At 37.4% G+C, this 22297-nt stretch overlaps 1 protein-coding gene across 1 annotated transcript in view; it reads left to right on the forward strand.

Annotated features, from left to right (window-relative positions):
• The window catches only part of LOC142104091 (mucin-5B-like), a 126168-nt gene that overhangs the window by 71717 nt on the left and 32154 nt on the right, over positions 1-22297 (forward strand). Inside the window, exons 19-22 of the mRNA XM_075188568.1 lie at positions 3522-3768; positions 10494-10546; positions 16311-16411; positions 18468-18616. Of these exons, the coding sequence (XP_075044669.1) occupies positions 3522-3768; positions 10494-10546; positions 16311-16411; positions 18468-18616 (550 nt within the window). The remainder of the gene's footprint in view (positions 1-3521; positions 3769-10493; positions 10547-16310; positions 16412-18467; positions 18617-22297) is intronic.

A 22297-nucleotide genomic window follows, 5' to 3' on the forward strand; every position in this document is an offset into this window, starting at 1 on the left:
CACCTTGTTAACCATTTATGCACATATTGAACAGATTGTTTTCCATATTTATGGAACATAACAGCCACTGGAGAACCAACGGGGATTTCCAACCTATCATTAGGCTTTTCCCGTGTGGTTGCATATGCTCCCATGGCGCAGCTTATCTTTTTTATACTCCAGTCAGTCTGCGCTATGGTAATAGGGCTACAACCACTATTAATATGCAACTCCCTGTTTATCGGCTCCGACCGTTATTAGTGATACCACACTTTATCTCGTCAGATAAATATTGGTCTTATCATACACACATATTACACGCGCTGCTATCTAAGGCCTTATAGTATATTTTGTGTTTTACCGTAAGTGACTTGGGACTATTCTTTGCCTCCATCAAACGTTAACCTAAGTGATATTTGAATTCGGCAACTGACCTGGATTCTGGCCTCGTAAAGAAAGCCCAATCACACTCACATACATTCAATTATTCATTCCATGGCTAACAAGGTATAACAGTCTCTAAGTAATGAACAGAAAAGAGAGATTCTAATTGGTACCAAAACTATGCTTATACCTCTATTTAACATATAAAGCATACAAACAATTAAAGATACGTTTGCAATTTCACACTTACAGAGATAACTATAAATACCTTTTCAGCAAACCCAGAGAGTGGGAGACAGAAATATATAATCATAAGATAAAAATATATTACCTTTGTGGCCACAGGTTGAGTATATATTTTCCTCTCCCCTCTTCCAGAAGTGTTGGCTGATCGATAATTATAGATATCTCAGTGGGACCTCCAAAAATGTCGAAGTATTAAATGATTCAAAAAAATATAAGTGTTTGAAATGCAAAAATTATCTTTATTCTTACAAATTGCATATGCAATGACTTGTATTCAAAATCTGAGTACAAGTAAGTTTCTCCATTGAAAATCACAGTTTATATAGAAGTAACCCCACCCTTCTTACATACGTCACGAACCACTTCACATACTAAGGAATATACCTCATATTGACAAAGTTGGTTATATATATTTTCACAAACTCATCACTGTACTTAGAATCTCTGGGCCTAAACAGGTCAAAGGTATATGTGACCTTTTACACTCTTTTCTTTATATAGCATGACAACTGTTAGCCATTCTACCATCTTATTAATAGTGGTTCATTGTGAGTTACAACATACAAAGAAAATTTAACCCATTGCACTGAATTCAACACAAGCAATCATTTAATCAATAGATTTTACACACATTTAATTGTTTTATCCAACATATATTTGTACCATAATTTATTCCACTACACAACCAAAGCCAAAACACGGGAGTCCTCACACATCTCTACTATATATAGTACAATACACTATTACAACAAACAGTAGCCACTGCCAAGGGCAAGCACAGGATTAGTGGGGAATTTTTATGGCACGCTGCCAGAGTGTATTCAAGGGGCGTTGCTAACATTTCAGACAGTGCTATACTGCTCTCCAACTCTTCCCATCCCTTTCAAATACACGGGCAATGTTAGAAAACTGTTCTCATTCTGGTGATCCAGTCCCAATTTTGTGGGACTTGTGAAATTCTTGCTTAATAGCAGTTGTCCAAGATTACAATTCTGAAATGCTAATTTTAATGGAGAATTGACACAACAGATGTATAGTAAAATGATTTACTTAATTTACAAAATAAGGTTGTCTCAACTCAACACTACTTCAGGCCTACTGCCCTTCAGGTTGAATTAAGCATCCTAGATTCCTCAAGGATGAGACTGCTATGATTTCTATTTGACCCAATAGTACTTATATAGCTTTTTCAGTCTTCAATAGAAATAATTGATTCCTCTTTCTTAAGTCTCAGGAATCAATAGTAATTGGAAGAGTGGATGGCAGTAAGTTAAAATGTGAACTACATGGGCTATTTAGTTAGTATTATTTGACAGATTTATAGTTATTATCTAGAACAGAACTAAAGACAATGTCTAGCCTATTTCTATTTCTAAGGCTGGGTAGACACTACAGAAAATTTTCTCCCGATGTGATATCATTAATAATATTACCAATGAATGAAAGTCCCGATCAGCATGCCGATTCACACTATACACCTTTTACAAGATTTACCTTCAGATCTGTGTTCTTCATCTGTCATAACCATCAGCTGACAAGGTTGTGGCTCTGTAAACTCTATAAATTTTACGCCATATTTTTACGCATAATTTTTATAATTTATGTTTCATTATTGGCGCACCTTTCTATATTTATTTTCAATCAATTTGGGGTTGGTTTCAACCTAACCTGGTGTCAGGTTAGATTTAGACTTGGGGTCTGATTCATCAAGGCACGCATACTAAGCGCAACATGCATTTGTTTTAAAACACATGTAAAGCGGCTCAGCGTACTTCCGAATTCAATAAGGAATGGATCTGAAGATACGTGCACTGATGATTTTGGGTGCAGGTCTGCTCTGCTCTGCTCTATTGCACAAGACACTGCAGGATATGTCCAATGCCTATGTGGAATATATATTTGCAAAATAATGCACAGAAAAAAAAACCTATTCAATTAATGTCACCTGGTAATAATATAAGCATTAATGACAAAACCGTTTAAAACAAAATTAATTTATTTTTTCCATTTATTTTCCATGAAATACGTCTTTTAGGATGATCTTAATATCTGCTGAACACAAAATAAATTTTTACAGTTGCTCCTGATTGCAAACACATGTAATAGCATGCATAAGAGACTCTCATTACTAATAATCAGGACTTACTAGTAAGCAGATAAACAAGTAGCTTTGAAATGCCCAAAGCTTTAATCGGACATGGTTGCGTGTGCTCGAGCTTGGCAAGCTCTTACTGTACATTGACTACAGGCGAATGCCCCTTCCCCACCTTGTTCTCTCCTAGAAATCGTACTCTGTAGTAAGTATCTTTTGCGTACGGAGATGAATTGAATATTGCTGCATTTAGTTGCATATGGTCCGATTCCGGGCATGATTTATTTTGCGTATGGTATGCTCAAAAATGGCAGATATGTTCCATTATCAATCAGGTCCCTACAGTTTTAGTATTGTCCTATTACTATGGCTTTAGATTGGGGTTGAGGGTTATTGTAATGTTGGGATTGGGTTTCTTTATCCTTTCTAAAGCCTAAGTGAAACCTTGATTATAATTTTAGCAACTTCATTTAAAAATTCAATCGTTATAAAAACAGCAACTTTGTTGGTGCTCCTGTTCTGTCATTAACAAAATAGATCAAAAATCCCAAACCCTTAGTAGCCATAGGAATAAAAAAATAAGGTTTGAAGAGCCCCTTTCCCTTGTTGTAGCTGTGACCACTTAGACCACCCCCCTCTTGCTCCTCCACTGCAAATATCCAGAATTTATGTACAGCTATAAATATATGGCATGAATGAGAAAGTGCTATAAGATTTAAGTATACTAAATGTCAGATATTTTCAGTGCATCATATTCTAACTATATATTATTATTTTTTGTCCTTATATTTCTGCATTAAATGTCTATTTTCCCTAACAGATCCTGGTTGTCCTGAAACCATGGTGTTTACTTTTAGTCCAAAGTCCTGTAACTTTAGTTGCAAATCCTTAGCAGAACCGGATATTGCTTGTGATTTTGAAGTCCCTACCAGGGAGGGTTGCAGCTGTCCAGAAGGGACTTATCTGACACAAAATGAGAAATGTGTTCCACCAGAGGATTGTCCTTGTAGCTACAAGGGTCGTACTGTCCCCGCTCATCAAACATTTAAAGTGGATGAGATCCTGTGGTAAGTGTTTGCAACATCTGTCATTAATATTTTGCAGTTATTAAATTAGCTTCACTCCGTGTATGCTAGAATGTACAGAGGCATAGAATGTATTTGAATGCATTTTATTGACACATTAATGGTCATTTACAAGTTGTAAAAAGCACCAATGTGCAATTCTTCTTTATATGTGCAAAAGCTCATTTCAAAGCGCACTCTCACATTCCAGTTCTTGAAAGTGTTTGACAAAAAACAATCTGCACCTAGATTTGTGAGTGTAGGAATACACCTGAAATACACGTGGAAGAAATGAGAATGATGTCAGTTCAAAGTTCAGCCTACTAACTCTTTAGGATCACTCCCTTTATTTATTTAATCATTTTCGTTTTATTGCTAAAGCACTGCTCCTTTTAGCTTAATTTATTTCTTAATTTGACCATGAGAGTGAGGGGAGGTCAGGACTGTATTTGTAACTTTTGGTACTTTGGGACATATTTATTAACTAGCGCATTTTTGACGCAATCATTTTCATTCCTTATCGCAATAAGGAATGAAAGATCATGAACATTTATTACAAGTGTTCTGGTGAACACACAGTTTACCTGTCTTCTCTATGGTCACTATTGAAAACTGGCCACTTTTGCAATAGTAACCAGAGGGAAGAGCAGGTAAGATGCAGTGAGGGATCCAAAGTTCCCTCTACCAAGATGCTCTCTCCGTAGGATTCAATGACTAATGCCATCTTCAGATGGTGTTAGCCATTGGGCATAAGAAACCTATGGGGACTGCTACTGAATATGATAACAGTGGGATCCCTTATTATAAATCAATAGGATGGTTAAAAATGCAGTTATACCCTGAAACAGCTGTTTTCGGAGAATTATAAGGAAAAATTAGCATAATAAATAGACCCCTTTGAAAGTTTTTATTACATTGGTCAAAGAGCAACTCGAAATGCTACCCATTAACTGTATAGGACGGAACCCGATCACTGCTGGTAAATTCAAGTTTTTTTGGCATGAACTATGAAAAGCAAGTAGTGCCCCTGAAAATGTGCCCACTCCACTCCCTTGTGCCAGCTAGGCTTCTTATCTGCACTCATCAAGGCAAGCCCATCTCCTCTCATCGTCCAGTGCAGATGCAGTCGGGTACGGCCAAATTAGGCGTGTTATCTTACTAAAGCTTTTCTACTATTGTGCAAAATCATTTACGATATAGTTTTCCCTTTTGTGAATTATGAATTAGCTATATTGTTAGCAAGAGTTGTTCTGTGTATTTTATGTTAATGTAATACAAAATACTTTTGAAACTCATTTAAATAAAATGTTTTTGTTTTCAGTGAATGACAATTAGTTGTTTATTTATTTATTTTTCTCCTCTTCACCACATTTTTCACCACATTTTACATTTTGTATATTTAATTGAAAATACAATTTAAGAAAATGACCTGTTCCAGTAAAGCCCACTGTAAATTTATTTTGTTTGAAACATTGAAAGTGATAAATGATTATCATATACAAATATTAACAATCTTGGGGGCCTATTTAACAATATTTGCATATTTGCCCCATTAAGTGACTGTTCTTGCCGCTATTCGCACTGATGGCAGGCGGATCAATGAAGCAATATATCATTACAGTCATGCTTGAACAATGCTTCTTATAAGAGGCTGTCCTTGCAATGAGTGTGCCCCACTGACATTTTATTTCACTGCTTACTTATTGCAGAAGTGAAAGAAGGACATTTTCAGGTTCTGTCTGGTTTGAATAAAGCTTTGTGTAAAAGTTTTTAAAATAAATTTCATCTATGCTCTTGTGCTGTTTCTGTTATCAGAAAGGGGTGGTTTGAGCACAGGGGAGGTGCATTGGACAACTGGTGTGAAGAAGTGTGAACCTGGGGCACAGTCGCACACATAGGGTGAGAGGGCAAAAGAAAACTGACAATAACAAGAAAAGGGAGAAAGAAAGAGAGAAACATACAGAACCGCAGAGACACACAAACATTAGGGGGAAGAGAGAGACACATTTCGGGGACAGAGGGAGAGAGAAAAAGATTCACATAGAGTAAGAAAGAGATGGACTGATACATGTAATCGTACAGAGATATGTACACACAAGTGGGAGAAGGCAGAGGCATACATGGGGAGGCAGAGAGATGCATATACAAACTATGCTCAGCAAATTCAGTGGGCGCATGAGAGGCAGAAGACTGTTAGAAGGTGGATCATGCACTGCAGCAATATGTTGCATGGCCTCTACCTTGACAGACAAGGGGTAAGGATTAAATGGGCGCCATCCTTTTTTTTTTTTAAAAAAAAGAAACAATAGTACAAAATCCTTCTCCTAGAGGCCAGCATCCGGCTGTGGTGGTTTAAGCAAAGACGTTCTTTCTGGTCAACTGGAAACCCTCAATAGGTGTGTATGCCTGAGCTAGTGATAATTATTTTAATTTAGACATTTTACTAGTTGCCAGTGGAAAAAAAAAACAAAGCCCTGTACATGGTTTAGCAAGTATTATTTAGTGTAAATTTAGTGTGGGAAAATTAGCAGCACGGTGGCTAGTGCTTCTGGCTCTCATCATTGGGGTCATGAGTTTGACTGCTGACCATAGTCTTATCAGTGTGGAGTTTGTATGTTCTCCCCGTGTTTGCGTGGGTTTCCACCGGTGCTCCAATTTCCTCCTACACTCCAAAAACATACTAGTTGGCTGCTATTAAATTGACCCTAGTCTCTGTCAGTCTCTGTGTGTATGTTAGAGAATTTAGACTGTAAGCTGGACAGATACTGATGTGAGTGAGTTCTCTGTACAGCGCTACAGAATTAGTAACGCTATATAAATAGCTGCTGATGACTATTTTAATGTATTAATATTAATAGGATTGAGAATATTTCTTATGTTATATTATATTGTGTTAAGTTTATGTTATGTTCTTTTCCTGTACACTGTTCTTAATTTGTGGTAGTTTAAACTAGTGATGGCCAAAAGGTGGATGTAGGGCTACATGTGGCCATCTGAGACTAGCCTGCAGCTTACAGCTCATTCCTAATTTATGCTGCCGTGAACATAGAGAACTTGCAGTTATTTATAAGGGATAAATCATAACTGCAGTGTAAACAGGTTATATCAAATGAATCCATTGATACGTTTAGTTAAAGTGTAAAATGTGAAGTCAGAGAGTCTGATGTAAATGTATTGGATGACTTTGCACATCCCATTGTGAGAAGATAGAAGTGTCACCTGGGGGCAGCTTCAAAGAGCTCCCACGGTGAGATATAGCCTGGTTGTGACAACTGAATAGCTGTTTAGGTACTGCTCAGCATGTGGTCTGGCTCAAAGAGGCCATGTGCTGACATAGGCTATATGTAATATAGATAAAAAGAATTCAGTATTAAAATATGCCACTTAAAATCAATAAAAGTATTGATCAACCACATATTCCTCAATAGCATGATGAAGAGCAGCTCATATGTTGAATTAAGAATTCTGTCCCACAGAGAAATGAAGGAAATGAGTGCAAGCTCTGCGAATACACTGTATTTAGGCGTGTTTGATATCAAAAGATGGACAGAGTCATAGGGGATTTATTAATGATAAAATTGGATTAATGTGACGCTTTACAAAAAAATTATATCACATAGTAGAAATGATTAGTATATCAGGCAACATGCAAATGGTGACTGAAAAAGTAACCTCCTATTAGCATTAAACACTGCCTCTGTGAAGACCATTTCATTTTGCTTAAAAATCTGTGTTTTGAAAGGACAAACTGTCAGTTTCTTAGGGATCAATCTAATTGAAGGACTGTCCATTTTTTCTGCCTGCCCCAGGCATACAGGTTATGATAAGTAAGTTATGCTCTGTACTTTTATCCCATTTGTTTTTATAACTGTTTGCAAATTTTTATTTGTATGTCAAATCTTTATCTAATTGTTTTTTTATTATCTGTAAGCATTGTACTTTTTGTATATTAAATCTAAAATTTAATAGTTCTGTCCTTATTGCTCTAAAACAAATGCATTGCCTGTTTAGAAGAGACAGATTGCTTGGCTGGATTAACTCTTTAGAAACCAATGTGTGAAGGGTTAACTGTTTAGCTACCAGAGCACAGAGTGTGCGCAATTGGGTGATTAAGTCATAGATTTGCTACAGGCCTTATACGTAGCTGGTGGCAGTTGCTGAGAGGTGTGAAGCGTGCGTCTGTGTTGGGAAATGGGACCAGCAAAATCTGTAGCCTTAGAGAGCGGTGAGTCTGAGATTTAGGTTGGAATCCTGTGTGTTCCCTTACAGTAAGGTTCCAAGTCACAAGTGCGCAGATAAAGGGGTTCAGGAGCGGTTTCCTGACAAAAGAGAGGTGACATATTGTATGACTGCTGGAATATATGATACGATATCTAATCAGGGAGTAGCTAGAGGGGCTTATCCCTGACATATGCCCTGTCAGCTCCAGCTCTTATTCTATGCTGTATGCTCTGCTAAGCTTCACCCACAGCCTCAGCTCTTATTTTCTGTTTTTATTAATCTTTAAGATTCATCCAGTGCCTCAGCTTTAATTTAATAAATCTGAACTTGATCTTATGCTTTCCCTGGAGCAGCCAACTTCTATATCACTTAATCTCCTCCACACAATGCTAGTAGGTCACACAGTGCCAGCAGCACATCTGCGATCAGAAAAGGAGTTATGTATAGTCAGCATCACATGCTCTCCCTCCTTCAGCGATGGGAAAGAGCTGCATGATTCATTCTTACTTTGTTAAAGTAAGGTAAGTATTTGTTAGGTGTACCTGTTATGCATCAGAGTACTGCAAACTTATTGTCTATTTTTGGTTCCACAGACATTCTCTAATATGTAACACATTAAAACAACAGGGCCAACAGGTTATGGATGAAGGAAACCTCTATGAATAATTGCTTTATGCCTCTTCCAACCTTACACTTAACATTCAAAATCAGGTGGAAAATCTGGTCACCCAGAACACATTCATTTGTCAGATTTGATTGCTAAAACTTTCAACACATATTATTTTTACAAACATTGAATCAATGTATTGCTTATTACTGAGATTAAGGGTAATTTTTGGTCATTTTGTAGTTTAGAGGGTCGCACATCTGGCCTTTGCTTGGTTTAAGTACAGCGAGTAGAATTGCACCAAAGAGCAAATGATCCATCTTGCATTTCATAATTGACCTATCATGTAGATCCGACCTGCACAACATAGAACTTGCAGGCCGCTTGCGGCCTGCCAAAGGATTTTGGGCAGCGCACAAAAAATGTAGAGGATGAAAAACAAAGTAAAGATGTGACAAGTACTTTGTTTGTACATAGCTTGTTCCTGATGTTACCTAGGGCCCCCCGCATAACCTGCCTTCCACTAGTAGTCACTATTGTGCCCGTCATGTAACTTGGCAAGTGGGTTGCCACTGCGCACTCTCTCTAGTTTGTCACGTGACCCACAACAACCAACTATCATCAGTCTGTCTCTTTTCACTGTGATTTCGGTCATTACTGGTGTTAAACAGCAACAAATTTAATGCAGCCATGCACCAACGCAGCTGACAGCGGCAACAACATGAGGGCTTAGCCGCGCGGTCGCCCACCAAATTTAAATGGATGTCTGGCACTCTCTCCAAGGTCAGACAGTCAGTTCAGTATTTCTTTGTAAGTGAGCAGTTGCTGTGGAGATTTTCTGGTTCTAACATTAAAGTTTTGGGGATGACTTTGGATATTGGGTAATAAAAAGAAGCGGAATATCGAATCAGAACATATAGGACCTAATTCATTAAGGAAAGTGAGGCAAAAAAATGAGTAAGTTTTTTTCCTGGACAAAACCATGTTACAATGCATGGGGTAAAATTAGTTTATTATTTTAAGTTAAATACAGGCTGTTTTTCATGTAGCACACAAATACTTGATAGCTTATTTCTACACTGAAATTAAAAGTTGATCTAGGACATGCCCTACCCCAATTATAAATCTGTGCTCGCAATTTACTTTCCCCTCCGAAACAACATGGTTTTGCCAAGGTTCAAAGTTACTAATTTTTTTGCTTTACTTTCCTTACTGAATCAGGCCCAGAGAGTTTAATCTTTAGTAGACAAATAGATATTATCAGAATATTCCTATTATTCCTATTATATTTAGCTGATAATTTGAAAACATCAATTTCAAACATTTATCGGTGTACGATAAACTGATTGCTGACAAGAAGTGTAATACGCCCCATTAAATAAATGTAAACAATAGGATAACCTGAAAAATTTATTCAAACTTTTACCGCTTAGCAAAGTAATTTTTTTACCATTAATGTGATTTCATGATAAATAAAAATCTAAGTAATAAGTGTAATTAATTGATATTAATTGAATTTTCCCATTTTTATAATGCAAAATAGTTTAACCGTTAATTATACCTTTACTTGGAAAGTGAGGCGCTAAAAATCTATCTGCGGCCCAAAGAAATTTAACCTATTTAATTTTGGCCCCTACTTACTGCCATATTGTGCAGGTCTGATGTAGATCAATCCTTTAACATAACTTTTAATTTAGCATTGCTTCTTTCACCTTTTGAGGGCTAATTATTTTTGTTCACTTGAACCTCCTGGGTTTCTACTGCAGTTTATTGTTTTCTCTGTTCCATTTACTGAAATTGTGCTTGTATTTATAAAAGTTCAGTAAGAATAACATACATATAAATGTGTATGGTGAAAATGACTGTATCTTAAATAGAAGGGCTTCTTTTTCTTTTGCAGTAAATGCATTCGTGGAATCCTGGAATGTCCTAAGAATGTTGAAGATACTCCTGGTATGTAACTGGAAAATGTATTTTTATCATTGTGTTACACCAACATAGACTTTCAGAACAAATGTGAATGAATTAATTCCTAATAATTATATTACTATAACTACAATTTATACCTAATCATGATTGGTTGCCATAGCAAACAGATATTAGCTGTTTAAAGTGTAATATAATAGACTAAAACTTTGCTAATTTGACGCAAATTGTTGCTTTGCCCAATAACCTTAGCATATTCATTGAAAGAAAATACATTTAAATCTGACATTTAGAACATCACAATTATTATTATTATTTGTAACATATACATACTGTATATATTTATATTTAGACAGCATACTATGAAGAATCTGCAACTAAGCCTTTAATAATAACATAGTAACATAGTTGATGAGGTTGAAAAAATACATAGATCAAACTATTTTGGATCTCCTGCAATCCATCACTTATATTTGAAATTGATATCGATTAAGCAACCGCCAATTGGTTTTAATTGGGGAGAAATCCCTCCAGGCCTAATATTGCAGTCCTTGGTTTCCCTATATCCATTACTATCCTTCATTTTAATTAATGGTCGTATCCCTCGATACAATTTTTCGCTAAGTATTTGTCTAACCCTTTCTTAAACATATCCATTGAAACTGCCATCACAACCTTCCCTGGCAGTGAATTCGACATCTTGACTGCCCTTACTGCAAAGAACCCTTTCCTTTGCTGGTTGTGAAACTTCCTCTCATCTAAACTTAGGGGGTGATCGCATGTCCTGTGTATAGTCCTCGGGGTAAAAAGTTCCATGAAAGTTCTCTATATTGACCCTCAATGTATTTGTATATAGTAATCATATCTCCTCTTAGACGCCTCTTTTCTAAAGTAAACATGCCTAAACTGGCTAACCTTTCCTCATAACTTAATGACTCCATACCATTTATCAATTTTGTCGCCCTTCTCTGAACCCTTTCTAGTTCCAAAATATCTTCTTTATAAAGTGGTGCCCAGAATTGTACTCCATATTCAAGATTCAACGATTCAACGATTTATACAGTGGCAAAATTACACTCTTTCCTTCCATCTATGCCCCTTTTTTTGCATGTCAATACTTTGTTTGCCCTTGCAGCTGCTTCTTGACATTGAGCACTATTGTTTAGTCTACTGTCTACGAGCACTCCCAAATCCTTTTTCATTATAGATTCCCTTAAATTAATCCCATTTAATTTATAGGTAACGTGCTTGTTTTTGATCCCTAAATGCATAACCTTACATTTATCTATGTTAAACCTCATATTCCATTTGGTCACCCAATCCTCCAGCTTATTTAAGTTCCTCTGCAGAGAAGCTACATCTTGCTCTGATTTTATTGCATTTCTTCCCTTACCTTTTTATTTAGCCACATTGGTTTAGACTTAAGTCTTTTACATTTATTTCCCATAGGAATGAACTTATACGTGTATGTTTCCAACAACATTTTAAAGACAGCCCAATTTTCTTCCGTATTTTTCCTTCAAAAACTTTATCCCAGTCTATGCACTTTATAGACTCCTTTAGCATATTAAAATTTGCTTTACTAAAGCTTAAATTCCTAGTTGTTCCTTTATACTGTTGTTACTGGAAACTAATTTCAAATGAAACCATATTATGATCACTGTTTCCCAAGTGTTCCCTTACTTGAATATTTGATATTACGTATACATTATTTGTTATTACTAGTTACAGTATAGTCCGTTTCCTAGTTGGCTCCTCTACTAATTGGGGCATGTAATGGTCTGGACGAGCCAGGCATGATAGAATATGTTTTCCAGGCAATTATATGTGTACACGCACAGGAAGGGTGAGGAGGCGCATATAGGTATTCTCAAATGCTCACGCACACACTACACTAACACACTACATTAACACACACAAAATTAACATACCCCAACTTACCTTGTAACATCAGTGCGCGCTGTCTGCTGCACTTCACACATGGAAGGGCACCTGTCACGTGCCCCATGTGAAACCAGTTCCCTTGCTGAGAGGCTACAGATCGGACAGTGAGGAAGTGAAAGATCCACGGCCAATGCTGAATGGTGGCTGGTCCCGGAGGAGGGGCCAACCACCAAACAATAGAGGACCGGCCCAAAACTAACTTGTTTCTGTCCGGCCCTCCTCTATACTAGACAAGAATGTGGTTGAATTTTCAGATTTCAGATTGGCATCTTCTGGTAATTACAGTACATTTACAATGCTTCTACAAAAATGCTACAAGCCATTTCTACATTGTAGGAGTTTTCTTCCTCCAATCATGTAATTAAGCCATTGAGTCTTTAGGAGATTTGGCAGCACTGTTTAATTCTAAAAAAAAATGTAGCACTGTTGTGTTTCAGAGGCTTTAAATTACTTGTGCACATCTGTACTCTGTTGCCTCCAAGACTTTCGCACATAGTTATTTATGTTTATTACTCTGGTATAGTGGAATAGACCACAGAGAAAAAGGCAAGTCAAATGAACTGGGCTCATGAACTATAGTGGCAGCACAAGCAACCAATCTAATTCTAAGGTCTAAGCAGTAGTCATTAGTCAGTAGTCATTTTTGTGAATGACATAATTCCGAGAAGAGTAAGCGCGACATGAACATAGTGAATGCCCTAATTACGTCATACAGCAAACAGAGACTTGATGTTTTTAGGAAGGGTCTGCCCATTATACAGCCGCTGGGTTCTCGGATTGCCCCCTTAATAGAAGCAATGTAACTGTCACCTTTTGAATTGACGTCAATGTCAGTGCCAGTATGTTGTCTTGCCTGGATTCTTGCCTGTCACTCTTTCATCAAGTCTGTATTTTACTGCATGTCGTAATTAGGGCATTCGTTATGATCATGTCGCTCCTACTCTTGTCACAATTATCTCATTGGCACAATCATACCCCACCTATGAAAAAAAAACACCTAAGTAAAAGAAACTAAACCTATGACATTTGAAAGCACTTAATCATGAAGGGCAGTACGTACATGTGAAAGCAAACATTTACATACAGTATGCACCTATCACTCAGATAATGTTACTAAGGGCCATAACAGCATTAGTGCAACCAGGTAGACATAGCACCTGATGCATAAATTACAGTACAGTAGGCACGTATTACAAGATTCATGTAGGTTATAAACAAAATATCCAATCTAGATAGAAATTGTAGAAATGGCCTGGAATGTATTGATTTATTTCTATTGATGGCACAGTATGCGGTGTGTATATTATTGCAAATGCAGAAAATGCATAAACATACTGACTTTTCTGAATAGGGTGCCTATTCACAGGTATTTATATAGCTGGGTATGTGCGTGAATCTGTAACACAAGGTAAAGCATGATGAAGCATGATAATTGAACATCTTGGGGTAAATTTTGTATTGTTCCGTGTTGTGTGCAATTTTAAAACCACCTTAATCGCCCAAAATTTCAAACCCAAACAGCAAAATAATGCATGAAAATTTTGATAGTTTTAAAACCCTTAAATCCTGTGTAGTTAATATGAACTGTATTCAATTTAGGAAATATGGCATGATAAAACCAAATAGAAACATCTGGTTTTACGATACATTTTCTTCCAGGCCAATATTTGTCAGCATCCAGCCAGCCCTCTATGGAGTGGCCAGAAAAAGCGAATGGACTCTGGCACCTAGAGTTGACTGGCCCAATGCCAAATAGCACTGGGCCCCTCTTACCCACTTACCCACCTCTGGCTGTTGGGTACATGGGCAATATAAATGAAATAGCTCTCGGTGTGGGGGTCGGATGCTGTGTAGCACTGGCCTTTTAATATAATGTAAGGGATAGGGTTTTTTTATTTTGTTTGAAAAAATAGTATCACCAGAAAAGTGTGCAGTTTTGAAAACCCGTTCTTTAATATTAATGAATGTACCTCCCTGGTCAGAGCTTAGGTATGGGAAAAGCATTACCCTAACAACTACATTATTTTGCTGAAAACACTGGACAATAAACTCCAGGGAGTCTGTGTGTGTGTGTGTGTGTGTGTGTGTATGTGTGTGTATGTGTGTGTGTTAGGGCTAGTAGTGGAAACTTTCCCAAAGTGGTACCAAACCAGTGTAGGCATATCAAGTTATTTGAGAATCATAAAATTCTTTAAATTGTATTTAAATTCTAATTTTGGACAACTCATTGTTCCCTGTGTCCAGCGCTACACCCTGATTCCAACCATTAAAATGTAATATACGTCTTCATGACATGAGGGAAGAAATAAAGTGCATGTGCTAAAAGTACTTTCCTATTGTTTATCCCTATCCCAGATTGGCCATCCTGATCACATCTCCCACTAGGATGTACCTGCTTTTGGCTCTATATGAAGAGCACATGTTGTTGTAGCTGTGCGTGTATCATCACTACATTTTAATGGTGTATACCAGCTGTTTTAAGCTACTATTGAAAAATAAACACTAATACTTTCAAAGATCCTGCTCTATTCTGGCCTATATATGCTGAAATACTGTTACCTACAAATAACATAGGACCCTCCAACCCGTCCCTCAGTTGTCCTATGTTGAGCCTCACATCCTGAAACTACTCTTTGCCTGTTACCCTTCAGTCTTGATTCAAAGTAAGCTATCAAGAGGAACCAACCACAGTCACTAGCAAGGAGGTGCTGCGACTGCTTCACACACCACCCACAAGTGAGTGCCGGTGTAGGAGCCTGGTATTGCAGTGACTGCACTCCTACAATTGGGGGAACCATGGTGGGGCACAATTAGCACTTACAATCATTGAGTGTTGTGGCCTTGTAGACCCATTAGGAGCAGTCAGTAATAGTACATTACTGACCGTAAGCAGAACTCCAAGACAAATTTGTAAAACCACCTATTCCAGTCTGGGTGGCGGAGTAAGTCTATTTTGTTATACATCCCCAATATACACTTTATAATTTATTATTATTATTTTTTATTTATCACAAAGCTTCTGCAGTGCCTTACATAGGAGATTAGAACATACAACAAAATTACATAAGTACATACATATAAGAACAATGAATACAGATAAGAATAATAATAAATGCATGGATGTAATCAACAACAAAAAAAAGAGTAACTTTGCACCTTGGCAAAACCATGCTGCATTGGAGGGAGAGGTAAATTTAAAATGTGGGGACATATTTAGAGTTCGAGTAGGGCATGTCCTAGATCAATTTAAATTTCAGTGTACAAATAAAGATATCAAGTATTTGTGTGCTAGATGAAAAAGCAGCCAGTATTTAACTTATGTACAAAATAATAAACTAATTTGCACCCTTTGTATTGTAACATGGTTTTGTCCAGAAGAAAACTTACTCTTTTTTTGCCTTACTTTCCTTAATGAATCAGGCCCTTAGTATAGAAAAACCCCATCACTTCTCCCCTTTAGAATGAATGGTAAGATGTAGCTGGGATGAATACAAACTAGGTACACACTACTTTACTATATATTTTACTATTTTCCTACTATAGCGTGTCTGGACCAGAGCAGGTAACTAGGATACCACCATTAAGTCAGAAGACAGTTTTCAGAGCAAATTTAAGCATATATTCATGTCGTTCTGTACACCAGGCACAAAAGAGAGATGCTTTGGAAAGAAAGGGGGATAGTGGGGGTTGGATTAAAAAGCAAAAGGACAAAAGTGATGTTTTCATTTGTATAGTTCTGTGATTAAATATTGTCCAACCATTGTCTTATATTTTCTGTTATTGTCAATTATTTGAATTCATGAAGTGCAATTTATACAGATTTTGATAAGATATTCTACGCTTTCAGCCTGCAAACCACCTATGTATTATTATGACTGCAGTTCTCCCGATCCAGATACAGTGGGATCTGAGTGTCAGAAGAGCTGCAAAACCCTGGACATGGAATGTGTAAGAAAAACAAATTAATGAATAAGTTACCAGATATTAAAGATGAGCTCCAAAATTATTGTTCCCGTTTGGGTCCACCGCTAAGTAGCAGAATTGTAGGAATGTCTTACCTGATTAAAGAATTCTCACTGTTGCCTTCATCTCAGCCTCCAAGATCCTGCTGTATCTCTGCCCACCATCTACTTCACATGCAGCTTCTTTCTAAAGTCAACAGCATTCTAAGCAAATTAGGGTGATGAAAAAATATTCATTTGCCATACTAGCAGTTGAAGTTGAAAAACACTTTGACATTTGTAGCATAATTTGGTACAGCACTACCATGTGATCCGTGCACTGCTACAGTCCTGTTACACATTAGAATAGTCATATACTTGCACCTTCTCCCTATGATACCTTTACCCCCTAATTAAATGGACATTCATTGTATTAAACTTGCACTGTGGTTTTTAGTGTATGCACTAAACTAGTCTTACTGTGGAAATGCTCTGGAATACCAATTGTAGATGCTATTTCTGTGTCTGATCATAACATTTCTGTGTACAAAATGCACTAAAGTGCAATCAGAGAGCAAATAATTGTTCATTTAAAGACATAACAAGGTTTTATATGCTTTTAAGGAGGCACAGGGAGTCTGATTTACACAGAAAAAAGTTTGTAAAAAATAATTTATGTCCAATAAATAACCAATGATCTACTTACTGCAAAATCTAATGGTAATTTCTCCATACTCATTCTCCTGAACCTCTCTGCTGCTTTTGGTACTGTTGATCACCCTCTTCTCCTACATACCATTCACTCCATTGGCCTTCGTTACACAGTTCTTTCCTGGTTCACTTCCTACCTATCAAACCGCTCCTTTAGTGTTTCTATCTCTGACACATCCTCCACTCCACTCCCGCTATCTGTTGGGGTTCCACAAGGCTCTGTTCTTGGCCCTTAACTCTTTTCATTGTACACCTCTTCTCTTGGGGCACTAATTTGCTCAATTGGCCTCCAATACCAACTCTATGCTGATGACACCCAAATCTATATCTCTTCCCCTGACCTCTCTCCTTCTGTACTATCGCGTGTAACCAACTGTCTTTCTGCTATAGCCACATAGCCGCAATGTTGCCTAAAGCTCAGCATGTCCAAAACAGAGCTTATTAACTTCCCTCATGCCAGAGTCACCATCTGCCCTCAAATGTCCCTCACTGTCAATAACACGACAATTTCTTCAGTCTCCCAAGCCCGCTGCCTTGGTGTCACACTTGACTCCGCCCTCTGGTTTATTCCTCACATCCAGACTCATTCTCAGTCCTGTCGGCTTCACCTTAAAAACGTTGCCAGAATATACCCTTTTCTTACTCAACATGCTACCAAAACTCTTATTCATTTTCTCATAATCTCCTGTCTTGACTATTGCCACCTCCAGCTATCTGGTATTCCTGACACCCATATATCCCAACTTCAATCCATCCTAAATGCTACTGCAAGACTGATCTTCCTCTCTCACTGCTACACTTCTGCTGCATCACTTTGCAAATCCTTATACTGGCTACCTGTGTCCCCCAGAATCAAAATTCAAATCACTCACTCTTACCTACAAAGCCCTCAACAATACTACCCCTGCATACATCTCAATTCTCATATCAAAATACTCTCCCTCCCACCCTTTTAAATCTACTTCTGACCAGTGCCTTGTCTCGTCTCTGGTAACCACCTCTCACTCCCACCTACAAGTCTTCTCCCATGCTGCTCCCCACTAATGGAATTCCATACCACGCTCAATCAGACTTTCCCACAGCCTTCAAATCTTTAGATGCTCTTTGAAAACCCATCTCTTTTTTAGAGGGGACCTTATCCTTGATAACACTATTCACACTAGTCCTTCATACATTTTGTTTTCATGTCTGAATTTATTGTGTCTACTTTGTATGTTCCTGTTTTAAGTATGTGCTGTTTTCCCTACTGTACGGTGCTGAAGAGCACTGTGGTGCCTTACAAATCTACGATAATAATAATGTCCCTTTTAGTATTCATTATCATAACTGACTTTTGTTTTTTTTCTTTGCAGTACAATGAGTGTGAACCAGGATGTGTCTGCCCCAATGGTCTAATATATGATGACATAGGTGATTGCATTCTTCCAAGCCAGTGCCCATGTGTTTATGGGGGCAAATTTTATGCCACAGGAGAGATCATCACCATAACCTGCAATACATGGTATTGTATCTGTTATATTAAAGTCTGTTTCATATGTACAAAATCATCACATCCAAACAGAATTTCAGGTTCACAACCCAGATTTCCTGGTTTTCCTATAATAGAAATAAAATATAACAGTATTTATTAAAAACAATAATAAAAAATTGCTGTCATAATTAGGGAAAGTCAGATATTATCTCATAATATACATTGTAAATAGCTTAATTTGATATTCAGCGGTATATTTACTAAAATGCGGGTTTGAAAAAGTAACAACAAATGTATTGGCACAAGATTATGGATATGATTAGAAGGACCAACTGCACGGGATCTGCAACCCCGTAAGTGAAAAATATATATAAAACAAACAAATTGCAAAAACATTATTTTATGATCTGAGGGCGTACTGCAATTTGTTGGGTTTGAAAAAGTGGAGATGTTGCTACAGCAATCAGTCAGACTCAAGTTATCAATTACTGGGCACATTTAACAAAATTATAGCTAGAATCTGATTGGTTGTTATAAGCAACATCTCTACTTTTTCAAACCCGCAGTTTAGTAAACATATCTCTCAGTTTTTAAAGATCTTTACAAATTTTTAGCCAATTGTAATTAAAAATGCATGCTGTTGCTTCAACAATTTATAATCGATGTGTTAATTAAGCAACTCTTCCCAGTATATAATGAAGTTCATTAGCTTTCTTCTTAGCATGTAAGTAAATCAACTCTTGTGGTTATATTAGTATGTTAATAATCAAACAATGACCGATTCCCGACCATGGCATTATCTGTGTGTAGTTTGTATGTTCTCTCCGTGTTTGCGTGGGTTTCCTCCAGGTGCTCCGATTTCCTCCCACACTCCAAAAACATACTGGTAGGTTAATTGTCTGCTAACAAATTGACCCTAGTGTGTGTGTGTTAGGGAATTTAGACTGTAAGCCCCAATGGGGCAGGGACTGCTGTGAATGAGTTCTCTGTTCAGAGCTGCGGAAGTAGTGGCACTATATAAATAAATGGTGATGATGATGATGATGATATTCCAGAACTTGCCCACACCAATAAATATTGTTTACTAATCCACATATTCTTAACTGAAGCAGAAGTCTCCCTGATATCAGGGAATGGTTATAAGCCACAGCAAACAACGAGCAGCCATCCTTTTTCTTATCAATACACAAGTCTGTGAGTCCAGCTGATTCATGTGCAGCTAAGTGACCCTGCTATGAGCGTAATATGTAACACATACAGTTCAGTCTACTTGTGTAACACTTTACAACGTCCCACTGATTGCCCGAGAATACATTATGGTCCTGAAGCGTTTCTCGTCTCTTTTTCACGGCAGTGGATAGAGGATATCAGAGGATATGTCATTGTACTTCTGGGCACTATTCATAACGGTCTTTGGATGTTATGAGACTGCCTTTTATACAATCATCGGTCAGCTTCCATATTGTTATGGTGTCCACGTCCTTGATTACTGAATCATTAGTCCCGGCATCCCTAGCATGCATTCCAATTTATCAGTGTGATGTAAATCTGATGTCATGATAATGCAATGCATGTTTAAGTACATAATAATAATAATAATAATAATAATAATAATAATAATAATAATAATAATGCAGTGTTATATGAGAATAATCAGTTCAGCAAGGACTATAAGAATAATCATAACTATTATTTGTATACTTATCTATCATGATCAGCACTCTCCTAAGCCTGTATGGTGTGTATGTAACAAAGGGTTAATCAAAAACAACCCCCTGGTCTGTCTGAAATGATTAAATCCTTCCCTATCTATGCCACACACAAGTTTTGCATTGCCAATTATGCCAACACCAAGGTTTTTTTTATGAAGAGCTGACACTCTTATTTAGGAAGCTTTAGGTTCTCCCTTAGAACTAATCTTTCACACTTTACTTCAATCAGAGTTAACATAAACCACAATGTTCTCCCCTGTTTTCAACTATGCAGCATATTGACCAAACTGTCGCATGAATTCGTAAGAACACAGAGACTTATTAGAGATGCCTGGGCTTGAATCTTGCATGTTTTGGATTTCATAAGTACCTCCATCCCCAGGAGATGCAGCGCTATTGCTCACACAGAAACAGGGGTAGCAGTGTTCTTGCTACTCTCCAGTCTCCAGTGCCCATGCTCAGTGCCATTGCTTATACAGAACCAGGAGGGATAGCGGTGTTCTTGTCACTTGACAAAAATTGACTGGAAATTAATGTTATTGGGGTTAATAATAATGTAGGAACAAAAAAAGAGCCAAATTATGTGATTTTAGAAAAAAAAATAGGGATTTTAGAAGAAAAAATAAGGGATCCAAAACCAAAACCAAAACACACGAGGGCGGTTTTCCCAAAACCAAAACACAAAGTTAATCCAAATCCAAAAACAAAAACTATGACCGATCTGAATACATGTCTTGCACTTAGTTTGACCACATTTGTAGAAACTATTCTCCCTCTGTATTAACCAGGTTATAATGGTATTAGTTGTATTTACCTATGTCTCCTTCCTGAATATTCCTGACATCCTAAAGAAAACATTTCTACCATCATCTAGTTTTAATAACTCTGAATTTTTCTCTATTATCTTTCTAATCTCAGACACATATGAGGTATGTCTATTAAAGAACAAGACTGTATTTCCACATAGTAAACAAAGCAGTCAGAAACGGTTATAACTGCATGCGTAGTAACCTTGAACCTGTCTGAACCGGCATAACAAGCTGCAACACTATGACGTTCAGTTGATTGCGAGTCGCCATTTAGTTTGGTTGTGTTTTCTGTAGAGTGCTGAAAAATGCTAAGTTGAACAACGTGTCAATTTGAAATTTTTAGTAAAATTGCACAAAACACCACAAAACACCAACAGAATGTTTTCAAAAGCTTACTACGGCCTATGGGAATGACTGCCTGTCTCTAGCGCGTGTGTTTGAGTGGCACAAAAGATTTAGCGAGGGACATAAGAATGTCGAAGATGATGAACGCCCTGGATGACCTTGCACTTCAAGAACCGAAGAAAATGTAGAAAAAAATCAGTCAGATTGTTCATAAAGACGACTGACTCAGTGTCCGAATGATAGCTGAATCCGTAATCATTGACAAAGAAACCGTAAGGAAAATTTTGTGTGAGGATCTTAACATGACGAAAGTTTGTGCAAAGATGGTCCCAGGGTTCTCGCACCAGAGCAAAAAGAACGTCACATGGAATCTTGTATTGACATTCTGCAGCAACTTGACACAGATCCAAACCTGTTTCATAAAGTAATCACTTGTGATGAGACCTGGATCTTCCAGTACGAACCTGAAACCAAAAGACAGTCAGTGCATTGGAAAACACCGTCATCACCAAAAATGAAAAAAGCAAGTCAAAGCAAGTCAAAATTCAAAGCAATGCTCATTGTTTTTTTTTTATATCAAGGGTGTAATTTTGGAAGAATGGGTTCCAGAAGGCACAACAGTTTATCAACATTATTATAGGGAAGTTTTGAAAAAGCTGAGAGAAAGTCAGAAAGAAACGACCACAACTGTGGAAAAATGGATTCTTTCTTCACCTGGACAATGCGCCTGCTCACACAGCACTTTCTGTGAAGCAGTTTTTGACCGACAAACACATTACTACACTTGAACATCCTCCATATTCGCCCGATTTAGCACCTTGTGATTTCTATCTTTTCCCAAAAGT

The sequence above is a fragment of the Mixophyes fleayi genome, chromosome 10, assembly GCF_038048845.1.
Source record: "Mixophyes fleayi isolate aMixFle1 chromosome 10, aMixFle1.hap1, whole genome shotgun sequence".
Taxonomy (NCBI): domain Eukaryota; kingdom Metazoa; phylum Chordata; class Amphibia; order Anura; family Limnodynastidae; genus Mixophyes; species Mixophyes fleayi.